This window comes from Mustelus asterias, chromosome 20 (genome assembly GCF_964213995.1).
Source record: "Mustelus asterias chromosome 20, sMusAst1.hap1.1, whole genome shotgun sequence".
NCBI classification, from domain to species: domain Eukaryota; kingdom Metazoa; phylum Chordata; class Chondrichthyes; order Carcharhiniformes; family Triakidae; genus Mustelus; species Mustelus asterias.
The window spans coordinates 67,349,958-67,362,341 of NC_135820.1; the positions used below are offsets into that span (position 1 = coordinate 67,349,958).

General features: G+C 47.0%; 1 protein-coding gene across 1 annotated transcript; it reads left to right on the forward strand.

The window, feature by feature from the left end:
- Nucleotides 1–456: 456 nt before the first annotated feature.
- On the forward strand, nt 457–2,035 carry LOC144508328 (uncharacterized). The gene is made up of 3 exons (XM_078236160.1): nt 457–590; nt 1,169–1,325; nt 1,433–2,035. Exons 1-3 carry the CDS (start codon nt 477–479, stop codon nt 1,603–1,605), a joined length of 444 nt encoding a protein of 147 aa, XP_078092286.1. The 5' UTR covers nt 457–476; the 3' UTR covers nt 1,606–2,035.
- Nucleotides 2,036–12,384: the final 10,349 nt, after the last annotated feature.

A 12,384-nucleotide genomic window follows, 5' to 3' on the forward strand; every position in this document is an offset into this window, starting at 1 on the left:
TTGTGTAAGAGCAACCAAAAACAATACTTTCTTTTACTCAATAGCCTGCCATAAAAAATTTGAAAATTGGGCGATTTTCCGATCAAGCAGTTAAGATAATTTCTGTAAACAATCATTGAGGGAACTAGAACCCATAACATTACACATATCACATTTGGGTCTAAAAATGTGACTGTGCAGCACCTGTATCTCAGGCATTAAGCAGCATCCAATATGGTGAGTAGGAGACTCAGGCTCATTACAAATTAGAAAGACACACCCACCATCAAGGCCAAGAAACACAACATTCAGGGCCCAGTCCTGAAACAGATGCATGGACAGCAAGATGCCTACTGACTGTGTGATTCCCCCTCAGCATTGTTGGTTTGTTCTGAGGTATCAGGCACCTTTGTTTTATATAACTGGCACTTTTTGCATTCAGGGAGGAGGGATGTGATGTCCTCTACCTATTCACAGGGAGGAGCCCAACAAAGTGAATGATCAACCCAGCACGGGAGGTGGTGGCAGCAGTGGTCAGTGTCAACACATTGCAGAGTAGGACAGGCATCCAGTGCCAGGAAGGGATGAACGATCTTCTCTGTACTGCCAGGGTAAGTCACTCTTCTCATCGCTCTCAGCTCACACATTCACATGCACATCATAGAATCATTGAATCATAGAATCCTACCGTGCGGAAGGAGGTCATTTGACCCATCGTGTCTGCACCGAACACAATCCTACCCCGGCCCTATCCCCATAACCCCATGCATTCACCCTAGCCAGCCCCCTCTCACACTAAGGGGCAATTTAGCACAGCCAATCCACCTAGCCCACACATCTTTGGACTATGGGAGGAAACTGGAGTACCTGGAGGAAACCCATGCAGACATGGGGAGAACGTGCAAACTCCACACAGACAGTGACCCAAGCCAGGAATCGAACCCGGGTCCCTGGCACTATGAGGCAGCAGTGCTAACCACTGTGCCACCGTGCCGCCTATGACACATCCACAGGGTGCTGATTCATTGCCAGCTCAAGGGACACCACCACTCGCTCTCCCACACACACCTTCATCTCGCCTGTGGGTCATGTCCTCATCGTTTCACTGTCCCCAGTCACCTTTCACACATGCCAGGCATCTTTAGCATCTGCCCTGGCTTATGCTTACACTCCATCTGTTTTCATGCAGGACAAGTTGGCTCATAATAAGAGGGAGAGATCCCAGATGGATGGAGCGATGCCTGAGATGATTATCCTCATGGACTTCGAAGAAAGAGCCCTCCAGCTGGCTGAGGAGGAAGCCGATCGTTCCTGCGCCAAGGGTGAGATGGGCGGCAACAAATCAAGTGAGGATCCAGCACAGCATCATCTATCACACCAAACTGATAGGAATCGTGACTCCTGTATTCGAAGGCCCCTGCCAAGCACCTATGAAATCTCCCTTCTCTTGCAGGCACATCAGGGGAGCAGCCCAATGCCTCTGCCAGCCACGTCCAAGAGACACTAAGGTGGATCATTTCTCAGAGGTGGAGATCAAAGAGCCATCACAGCTTTCAGCCACACCCTCCACCAGCGCAGGGACACACTCGATGGAACCTAGTTTTAGAGAGGTCTCAGGGTCACTAACTGGTGAGCACCTCGCTCTCTCTGATCCACAGCAGGTGAAAGCAAGGATGCCCAAGGGTTCTAGTCCTCGGAGGATTGCTGGAGACCAGGAATCTGCGGAGTCGCAGTCAGATGGTAAGTTTCTGGACTCAGTCAGACCTCAGTTGTTGGAGCTGCAAAGGCAAAGTCTGGACTTGCAGGATTTCACTGGCTGTCCTGTCTGGAGACAATACACAACTCTTTAACCTGTCTTAATGCTCTCTCCACTCACATTGTTTGTACCTTTAAGACTTGATTAGCTGTAAGTATCCGCATTCCAACCATTATTCTGTAAATTGAGTTTGTGTCTTTATATGCCCTGTTTGTGAACAGAATTCCCACTCACCTGAAGAAGGAGCTTAAGGCTCCGAAAGCTTGTGGCTTTTGCTACCAAATAAACCTGTTGGACTTTAACCTGGTGTTGTTAAACTTCTTAAAGTCTGGAACAACAGGAGGGGATGCCAGTGACACTCCTCGGATTGAAAGGCAGAATAGAGGAGTCCTACTGCCTTCTGTCTGAGGAGATTGTGCCGACACTGTAATGCAGCCAGGTCAACACAGCAAGGGTGGCAACCTGGCTTGCCTGATCCCAGTCAAATTGGTTGCAGATGCGAGCTTGCGAAGGATGTGTCTGTCTCCAGAATGTGTAGGCTTGTGAGGTGCTGCAAAGGTCACCCATGGAGCCCTAAAGGGGGCCAGTCATGTAAAAGTTCAGGGCATCTGTGTCTTTCAAAGCCCTAGGTAGTGGATGCCCTCTGAGTACCCATGGAGCCAACTCCTGTAGGAGGGTACATACGTGAGCTACCAGGTGCCCTGACAGGGGATCTTGCTCTTTTGCAGGAAGATCAGGCACCATCTGTAGACACGGGTGTGAGGAAGACACCTCCAAACAACCACTCTCCTGGGTACCCCCTCTGCCTGCGGAGCAGGCCTTGCTGTTCCTTTGTCCTTTGGGTTCTCCTTCTGCCTCTGGAGAGTCAGGTGCCTCCATTGATGTCCACTCTCCTGTCTATGAACCAGAAGAATGATCGTCAATTCCACAGGCTCCATCTCTCCCTCGCACAAATCACTGTAGAATGAAAGAGAGTGTGAGTTGACGGTTAGCATTTGTCTCCTAAGCTGCACCGTTTGCCCAATCCCCCTGGGGAGCTGCGTCTCAACAGACAGTGACTCGTGCTGGCCATCATGCTGCGTTTCCTGTCCTTCATTCACTCTCTCAATGGGCAAGACCCCAATACCAGTCTCGCCCCGCACAACTTAACTGAGCAGCCACAGCTCTGGCCACCTGGCATCCTGAGCTCACATCTCACATTGTCCTAAGCTTTACTCCAAGGTCTTGCACACAACCTGGGAGGCACTTGTCAAATCGCACCCCAGCACACAACTTATGAATTGGAGTGCTCCCCTCAGCAAGTGCGTCCTAGCTAACCATCGAAGGGGATGTATGTGCTTGCCCAGTCTGACGGTGCTGCAGGGAGTAAGGATATAGAAGTCACTGAAGTTGGAGGTCAGCATGCCAAGGGTTAACCACTGAACAACAATCAGTGGTGGTCACAGTGATGATTTATTGGGCATAACTGGGTGAGCAGTTAGACTCCAGGCATGTTCACTGAGTTGTGGCTGAATGATCTCAGCCGCAGTGGAGTGTTCATTACTGACATGTCTTACCATTAGACTTGCCCTTGTCAGTAATGAGCCTGCAAACCGCATCCCCCACAATATTTGAGTGGATCCGTCAGTCCGTGATGAATGGCCACATGCCCACCAGCCCAGACTTCCTTTCCCAGTGGAAGGGCTTTCCTCATTCTGGCCCTGATGCCTTCATCCCTCAATCCTGAGGCCTTTGTCCCTGTAGCCCCCAAGTCTTCACCCCTCAGCCTTGCTGCCTTCACTCCTCAGCCGTGGTACCTTCATCCTCCGGCCTCAGTGCCTTCACCCCTCAGCCATGGAACCTTCATACCTCAGCCCCAAGACCTTTGCCCCTCTCTGGGGCCCATTGCCCCTCAACCAGGGCCTTTGCTTCTCAGTCCCGACTCCAGACTCAGAACGCCTGAGTATTTTCCCAGTGCCTGTGACTCCTTCCCTGGTAGCCCCAAGGCCTTCCCTGATATCCCTGAAGCCTTCCCCAGTACTGGCACTCCTTCCCTGGTGCACCTGAGATCTTCCATAGAACTATAGAATCCTTACAGTGAAGAAAGAGGCCACTTGGCCCACTGACTATCTGAAAAATCATCCCACCCAGGCCCTCCCCTCTGTCCTATCCCTGTAAACCCCACCGCATTTACAATGACTAATCTACCTAACCTACACAACTTGGGACATTAAGGGGCAATTAGCATGGCCAATCCACCTAACCTGCACATCTTTGCACTGTGGGAAGAAGCCAGAGCACCCGGAGGAAACCCACGCAGACACGGGGAGAACATGCAAACTCCACCCAAGACAGTCAGCCAAGGCCAGAATCGAACCCTGGTCCCTGGCGCTGTGAGACATCAGTGCTAACCACTGTGCCACTGTGCCACCTGGTGCCCTCCCACCTTCTGACAAAACAATGTCACTTTGCAAACTCTCCACTCACCTCCGAACTCCCCTCGGAGGTCAGATCGCCAGGTTCACGCCTTTGGAAAGCAGTCGTGATTCACGCCATCGTGATGTCACGCTGCGTGGGTGGATTTTTCTTCAGGGTAATGATTTCTGCGGGGAGATAATGAGATGCTAATGTATTGAAATGAGGTACCTGACATTGCATGGTGGGAATCATTGGTGGGGGGGAGGGGACGATTGCGGCAAGCCCTCCCACCCAGGTTTTCCATTCCCGTCGCCAACCCACCTGAAAAAGCAAGAGCAGAAAATCCCGCCATATTTTACCAAAAGAGAAAATGCTGGAAAATCAAAGGGTCATCTGGACTCTGAATGTCAGCTCTTTTCTCTCCTTACAGATGTTGCCAGATCTGCTGAGATTTTCCAGCATTTTCTCTTTTGGGTTTGGATTTCAGCATCCGCAGTAATTTGCCTGTCATATTTTGTTGCCTGTAAAAAGTAGTGCTGAATTTAATGTTCTACCAATTAGAAGAGACCAGTACCATATCACAATCCAAATAAGGCAATTGTTAGTAATGTGGATAATGAGTTCTGAAAAATCAATAAAATAAAGGAAAAATCTACAATGGTTTTGGTTCAAAGGAGACAAAATTCATTGATGGAAACTGCTGTGAAAGTATTAAAAGCTAATAGCTACTTTAAAATGCCCTAATTAAAATTCTTTTCAAATGTAAAATGTAATACTATTATTAGTTTATAATTTGCAAACAGCTAAATTTCACAAGTGGATCAAGCAATTAGCCCTTTCAATGTTATTGATGTTTAATTACAATTCATGGACATACTTACTCTGATGTGTGATGTGTTCAGTCATGTCTGAGTGCCTGAGTAACATAAAAGAAATATATTTCAGTTCCCTTCCTTCTGAGCCAGACAAGGTGTAATGTAGTTGAAATCATCCTGCACAGGATTTTGTGTAACTGAAGTCATCTCAGATATGATGTATAACAAGTGAAATGATAACCCAGCTTTTACATGGCACAGTGATGCAGTGGTTAGCACTGCTGCCTCACAGCGCCAGGGACCTGGGTTCAGTTCAGACCTTGGGTGGCTATCTGTGTGGAGTTTGCACATTTCTCCCCCTGTCTGCTTGGGTTTCCTCCGGGTGCTCCAGTTGCTTCCCACAGTCCAAATATCTGTGGGTTTAGGTTGATTGGCCATGCTAAATTATCCCCTTAGTGTCAGGGGATTAGCACAGGAAATACATGGGGTTATAGAGATAGTGCCTAGGTGGATTTGTTGTTGGTGCAGGTTTGATGGGCCAAATGGCGTCCTTCTGCATTGTAGGGATTCTATCTATACTAGAGGTAGTGATGGCAAAACCATTAACATTTGCTGTTGACATCCACAGAAACATAGAATCTCTACGGCGCAGAAGGAGGCCATTCGGTCCATCGAGTCTGCACCGACCACAATTCCACTCAGGCCCTATTCCCATAACCCCACATATCTACCCTGCTAATCCCCCTGACACTAGGATCAATTTAGCATGGCCAATCAACCTAACCCACACATCTTTGGACTGTGGGAGGAAACTGGAGCACCCGAAGGAAACCCATGCAGACACAGGGAGAATGTGCAAACTCCACACAGACAGTCACCCAAGGCCAGAATTGAACCTGGGTCCCTGGCGCTGTGAGGCAGCAGTGCTAACCACTGTGCCACCGTGATTACCTCAGTTACTGATATCCGCACGTATGGTCCTGGAGCCCGTACTTATAGAGTGAACTGAGGAAACCCAGAAATTATTAGTGATTTCTATGCTTCCTCTTCGGATGAAGATCACTCCAAGCCCACAATCCTTAAACAATGCAATCACACTCTCTGTGTGCAGACTCCACACAGGCAGTGGCCCAAGCTGGGAATCGAACCCGGGTCCTTGGTGCCGTGGGGCAGTAGTGCTAACCACTGTGCCACCGTGCCACTCCTATTTAAATGAACATTGGGAAAGGGGAAATCCATACCACAGAGGTCGCCAGATCGTTTGGGTGGTATTCTTCGAGGTGAGCAGGCAGCTCCTTTGCTTTGCTGCTGACCACAAAATACCAGCCAACCTCAAAGACTGGAACATGTAACTTAATATTCCCACAATTTGACCACTGCAGGAGGACCATTACTCAAACCACGTTTGTGCAGGAATTTTTACACAAGTGCACATTAAGTGTTACTGCAGACGGATGTCACAAAGTAATCAAGTCTCTCTATCAAGGAATGAGAAATTGACCAGCTCTCATCTGCCTTAATGGCTTCCTGAGTGGCTGATTATGGAATGCCGTAGATCAGGGACTGTGGGTAGAACTTCCTCTTTGGAAGCAGGAAACAGGAGCTAGGGCTTGGGGGGGAATCCATAACACTTTGCAATTTTGACCAGGATGTCCCCTTAGTGCCCTTAGGGTAGCACGGTGGCACAGTGATTAGCATTGCTGCCTCACAGTGCCCAGGGACCCGGGTTCAATTCCCGGCTTGGGCTGTCTGTGCAGAGTCTGCATGTTCTCCTCGTGGGTTTCCTCCAGATGCTCTGGTTTCCTCCCACAGTCCGAAAGACGTGCTGGTTAGCTGCATTGGGCATGCTAAATTCTCCCTCAATGTACCCAAACAGGCGCAGGAGTGTGTTCACGAGGGGATTTTCACGGTAACTTCATTGCAGTGTTGATGTGAACCTATTTACGACACTAATAAATAAAAAGAAACAACTTTTTCACAATGATGCAGATGAATGCAAGCAGAAACGTTCACAACCTTGATGCCACTTCTCAAGTTTCGGGACCACTGGACTGAGGGGAGGATTGAAGTGGAGTGTGAACATCAGCAGCATCCAAACTTTAAAGTGTTTTAAAGGGCGGCACAGTGGTACAGTGGTTAGCACTGTTGCCTCACAGCACCAGGGACCCAGGTTCAATTCTGACCTTGGGTCACTGTCTGTGTAGAGTTTGCATGTTCTCCCCGTGTCTGCATGGGTTTCCTCCGGGTGCTCCGGTTTCCTCCCACAGACCAAAGATGTGCGGGTTAGGTTGATTGGCCATGCTAAATTGCCCCTTAGTGTCAGGGGCATTAGCAGGTTAAATACGTCGGGTTATGAGGATGGGGCCTGGGTGAAGACTCGATGGGCTGAATGGCCTCCTTCTGCACAGTAGGGATTCTATGATGGTAGTTGATATGGAGATAGTTTCTACATCCAATTAGGGGCAGTTGGTGAGCTTTTGAAGCTGGATGGCCAATCAGAGGCTTTCCAGTTTGTGAGAGAAATCAGACTGAAGTATAAGGTAAGGAACTGAGAGGCACTTCCAACATGGAGGCGTTCAGTCAACAACATTTTCTTAAAATTTCAAATAAAAGTTGAAAATGCAGCCAGGGTGGGAATGGGGAGGGATGGGGTGGGGGAGTGGGGAAGCCTTTTTACAAGGGCGGCACGGTAGCATAGTGGTTAGCACTGCTGCTTCACAGCTCCAGGGACCTGGGTTCGATTCCCGGCTCGGGTCACTGTCTGTGCAGAGTTTGCACATTCTCCCCGTGTCTGCGTGGGTTTCCTCCGGGTGCTCCGGTTTCCTCCCACAGTCCAAAGATGTGCGGGGGTTAGGTTGATTGGCCAAGCTAAATTGCCCCTTAGTGTCCTGGGATGCGTAAATTAGAGGGATTAGCGGGTAAATATGAGGGTTAGAGGGATTAGCAGGTAAATATGTAGGGATATGGGGATAGGGCCTGGATGGGATTGTTGTCGGTGCAGACTCGATGGGCCGAATGGCCTCTTTCTGCACTGTAGGGGTTCTATGGTTCTATGGGACATGGCAGCTGCTGGCTGTACCAGTGCCCAGGCAGGGAGAAAGAACCTGTAAACTTGCCTGGAGTGTTGCCCCCCTGATCTGCTGCTGGCACGTTAACTGCTGGCCTTACCCCACCCCCCGGCCAGGTCACATTGGGAGGCCAACCGGAAAATCCCATTTCTGAGCCATGAAACTGACTCCATCCACCTCCATTCCTGACCTCGGCGTGACCTGAAAATCTTGTTCCATTTGCCTCCTCCCAACCTTCTTGCTGAAGGATGGCAAATAGCACAACGGCAAATACATCGACATAATGCCCCTAATGTAGAGATACGTCCAATGTTGCTTTGCGGAGGCATAATGAAAATATAGATGTCATGCCAGAAATGTAGATATTAGCAAGCGTCTTGGTCACAGAGATGGGTTTTAAGGAGGATCTTAAAGAAGGAGCGAGAGACCAAGGGTCGGATTTTCCAGCCTCGCTCGCCCCAAAACCAAGAAATCCTGCCTGAGGTCAACGGAGCTTTCCATGGTCCGCCCTTCGCCCAATCCGATTCCTGAGGTGGGCGGGACAGTAACATTCACCCCCAAAGTCTCAGAGAGGGGAGAAGGGCTTAGTCAAGGGTACAGTATAAAAATAATTAAAGAATATAATATCTCAACAGAAGTTACACATAGGTCCAGATTTTCACCACGAGGGAGTGGTTTGAACTCGGTGGGTTCATTTGGATATCCAGGGCACTCCTTTGGAAAGGTAAGGTACTCCTTTAGATAGGGTCCCAGAACACTTTAGGAGAGGTAAGGTACCCTTTGGCAGTATTTTAAAAAAACATGATTCTGTGTAGAAAGTGTATAACACATTGGAATTGTTCAGCGGTCAAAGAGCTGTATATCTGGCAAAGAACTGTCAAGGAACTGTCAAAGCTGTCAATGAACTAGGTCAGTTGACATGGAGGATTTAAGGGCAAAGGGTGGTGGGTGGGGGTATGGGTGGCATAAGTTAGCATAGAGGCTAGAAGAGGCCATTAGGATGTGGGGGGCATAGTAGGTATGAGGGGCCATGGTCCTGGGTAGAGGGGCATGGGTTGCAGAAAGGTTATGAGGGGTTGTGTGGGTGGGTTAGCATGGAGTTATGAGGGGCTATGGGGATTGGGGGCATGAGTAGGCATAGTTTGGCATGGATGTGTCGTGGAGTTGTGTGAGGGGGGAAGGGGTAAGGGTTATTCTTTGTTTCATTCTTTTTAAAATGTAATTCAACACAGAGCTTTCTATCCAGCCTGTCCCCACACCTGTAAGCCTCTGCATCCATTTGGGGGGTAGGCCTGACTTCCAATCCAGCCTGCACTCCCTCCCTCACCCCAGAATGAAAATCTGACCTCTGGGCAGCAGGAATTCTTCAGTCTATGTGCACCCAAGCCTGGAATGAAAAACTGGGCCGTAATCGCCACATAATTATAGGTGCTGTAGCATTGCAAAGAGACTAATTAGTAACTTAGGCAGGAGCACAAGAACAGATAGGCCATTCAGCCCCTCAAGTCTGTTCTCCCATTCAATTAGAATAAGGCTGAGATGTATCTCAACTCTATTCGCCTGTTTGTCATTCATATTGCTTGACATCCTTGCCAAAAAATATCTATTAAACTCTTGAAAATTTCAATGGACCCAGCATTTGTTGGAGGGGGAGGGATTTCAACGTCAGTTTGTGTGAAAAAGTTTTGCCCGCTTTTTCTCTGAACCAGCCTGGCTCTAATTTTAAGGTTACGCTTCATCCTCTGAACTTTTCCTGCCAGAGGAAAATGTTTCTATTATACCCAGCACCTTAATTATTTTAAGTGCCTTGATTAGATCAGCTTTGATCTGCTAAATTCAAAGAAAGATGATCCAAGTTTATGCAGCAGGGAGGCGATGGTATAGTGATATTGTCACTGGTTTAGTAATCCAGAGACCCAGGTACTATTCTGGGGACCCGGGTTCGAATTCCACCATGGCAGATGGTGACATTTCAATTCAATTTTTAAAAATCTGGAATTAAAAGTCTAATAATGATCATGAAATCATTGTCGACTGTTGTAAAAACACATCTGGTTCATTAATGTCCTTTAGGGGAAGAAATCTGTTGTCCTTACCTGGTCTGGCCTATATATGATTCCAGATCCACAAAGAAATGTGGATTAAAATGCCCTCGGGGATGGACCATGAATGCCAACGATGCCCACATCCCATGAATGAAACCTATCCTCACTGAAACCTGAGTATAATTCAGGTGACTCTGCCCTGTGCCTTTCCAAGGTAAATATATCTTTCCTGAGATGCCTTGCCCGAAGTTAAACAGGATTCTGTACAACTGAAGAGTGACTTGCTCACTTGTGAATTGCATGCATAGCTTTTAAGTAATTACAGATTTTAAAATATGGATGCAAGCCGATTTGTAAAGGTTGCCTTCTGAGATAGCTTGTGACTATTCATTATGACAAGACAATAGAATTGCTTTAACCAGATAGTCGCAGCATGGACAAGTACAGAACCTGGAAATCCTTTGCTTTTTAGTGACCTCTACAGCCCAGAGGAATATTGTTCATTTTCAGTGATTATATCAAATAAAACAAACCTGTTGCTTAAAGAGCATGCAGCCAAAGTGCCAGACAAGAAAAATAGTCGAAGTTTACCACAGGTATATCCCCACAAAGGATCCTATCATTTGACACTGCAAATTATCTTATGGTCATAAATTCATTGAAAATGGACACTTGAGAGCGATCATTAGAATATAATCTAATTGAGAGGTTAAGGTGGTTTTATAAGTAAAATAATTGATATCATTACTGAATTACAGAAAGAAGTCTCACAACACCAGGTTAAAGTCCAACAGGTCTATTTGGAATCAAGAGCTTTCGGAATGCCGCTCCTTCCTCAGGTGGAGAAGGAGCAGCGCTCCGAAAGCTCGTGATTCCAAATAAACCTGTTGGATTTTAACCTGGTGTTGTGAGACTTCTTACTGTGCCCACCCCAGTTCAACGCCGGCATCTCCACATCATGAATTACAGAAATTAAAGCATATTGGGGAGTAGCTCACAAAGCAGTAATCTGATTTTGGGTTTGTATGGTTTATCTATATAATAGTTTGTTTCCTCAGGTTACTACATGGAACTGATTTTATGCGGGGGGGGGGGGGGGGGGGGGGGGGGTGGTCCTGATGACATAAAAATATTAGAGTGAATTTTCAGTGGTTTATATTGATTGTCCGAACACTCAAGTATGTAAATATGCTTTCATTTTTAGTGACAAAAGTTGGCCATTACTTATAATAGAAATTAGTAATTTAGTTCTTGTTACATAAACTTTAAAAAAATCATTCATGGGACATGGGCGTTGCTGGCTGGCCAGCATTTATTGCCCATCCCTAGTTGCCCTTGTTCAGAGGACAACTGAGAGTCAACCACATTGCTGTGGCTCTGGAGTCAAATGTAGGCCAGACCAGGTAAGGAGGGCAGATTTCCTTCCTTAAAGGGCATTATTGAACCGGATGGGCTTTTCTGACAATTGACAATTGTTTCATGGTCATCAGTTGATTCTTAACTCCAGATATTTTTTTAAAATTAAAATTGCACCATCTGCCATGGTGGGATCCTGGTCCCCAGAACATGAGCTGAGTCTCTGGATTAATAATCTAGTGATAATACCACTAGGCCATCACCTCCCCTATTATTTGCATTAGTCTGTTTATTTGATTTTAAAGGTGTGTGTAAGGACAAGTAAGTGATAGCTTCAATAGGAATAAAAGTTGTTACAATCTTCATGGGAATCTATAAGTCAAAATAACCAAACTTACCAAATGACCCCCAGTAAAGAAATTACTAGACGTAATTTTACATTTTGTAACTTTCACTTTAACATGATTCAGATTTAACATAAATTAATAGGAAAATCATGGTTAGTTTGAGCTGAAAATTACACATGGAATAGCAGATACAACAGAGACTTTCTCACTGATTTTCTAGGCAGAACACTTTGCCTGCATAGTCCCAGTTTGGTTCTTCAAAGCAGAATTCCAGTCCCTTTCCTTCACAGATTTAGTCGATTCTCTGAAGGCAGCAGCTTCCATGTGAATAGAGCTCCACCCATGCAATCTTCCCAATATGGTGCACTTCCTTCGGGAGCCTTCTTAGCTCCCATCAGTCATGGATGTGGATCTACCAGTTTTGCCTTTACCTTCACACGGTAATGCCGATTCCAAGAATTCATTCACTCAGAGGTGAAAGGAACCTTGGCAACCATCCTAAATGTGCTTTCCAACCACTCAGGGATCCAGCTCTCTGGATTGGCTTATTGACCACCTCTCCTCTCTCAAGTTCTTCCATTCTTTCCTTTGGGGTGACACGGTGGCACAGTGGTTAGCACT

Coding starts and splice junctions, on each gene's coding strand:
- LOC144508328 (XM_078236160.1), top strand. CDS start 477: ATGATCAACCCAGCACGGGAGGTGGTGGCAGCAGTGGTCAGTGTCAAC. Junction 591..1,168: donor ATCTTCTCTGTACTGCCAGG/GTAAGTCACTCT, acceptor GTTTTCATGCAG/GACAAGTTGGCTCATAATAA. Junction 1,326..1,432: donor GATGGGCGGCAACAAATCAA/GTGAGGATCCAG, acceptor CTTCTCTTGCAG/GCACATCAGGGGAGCAGCCC.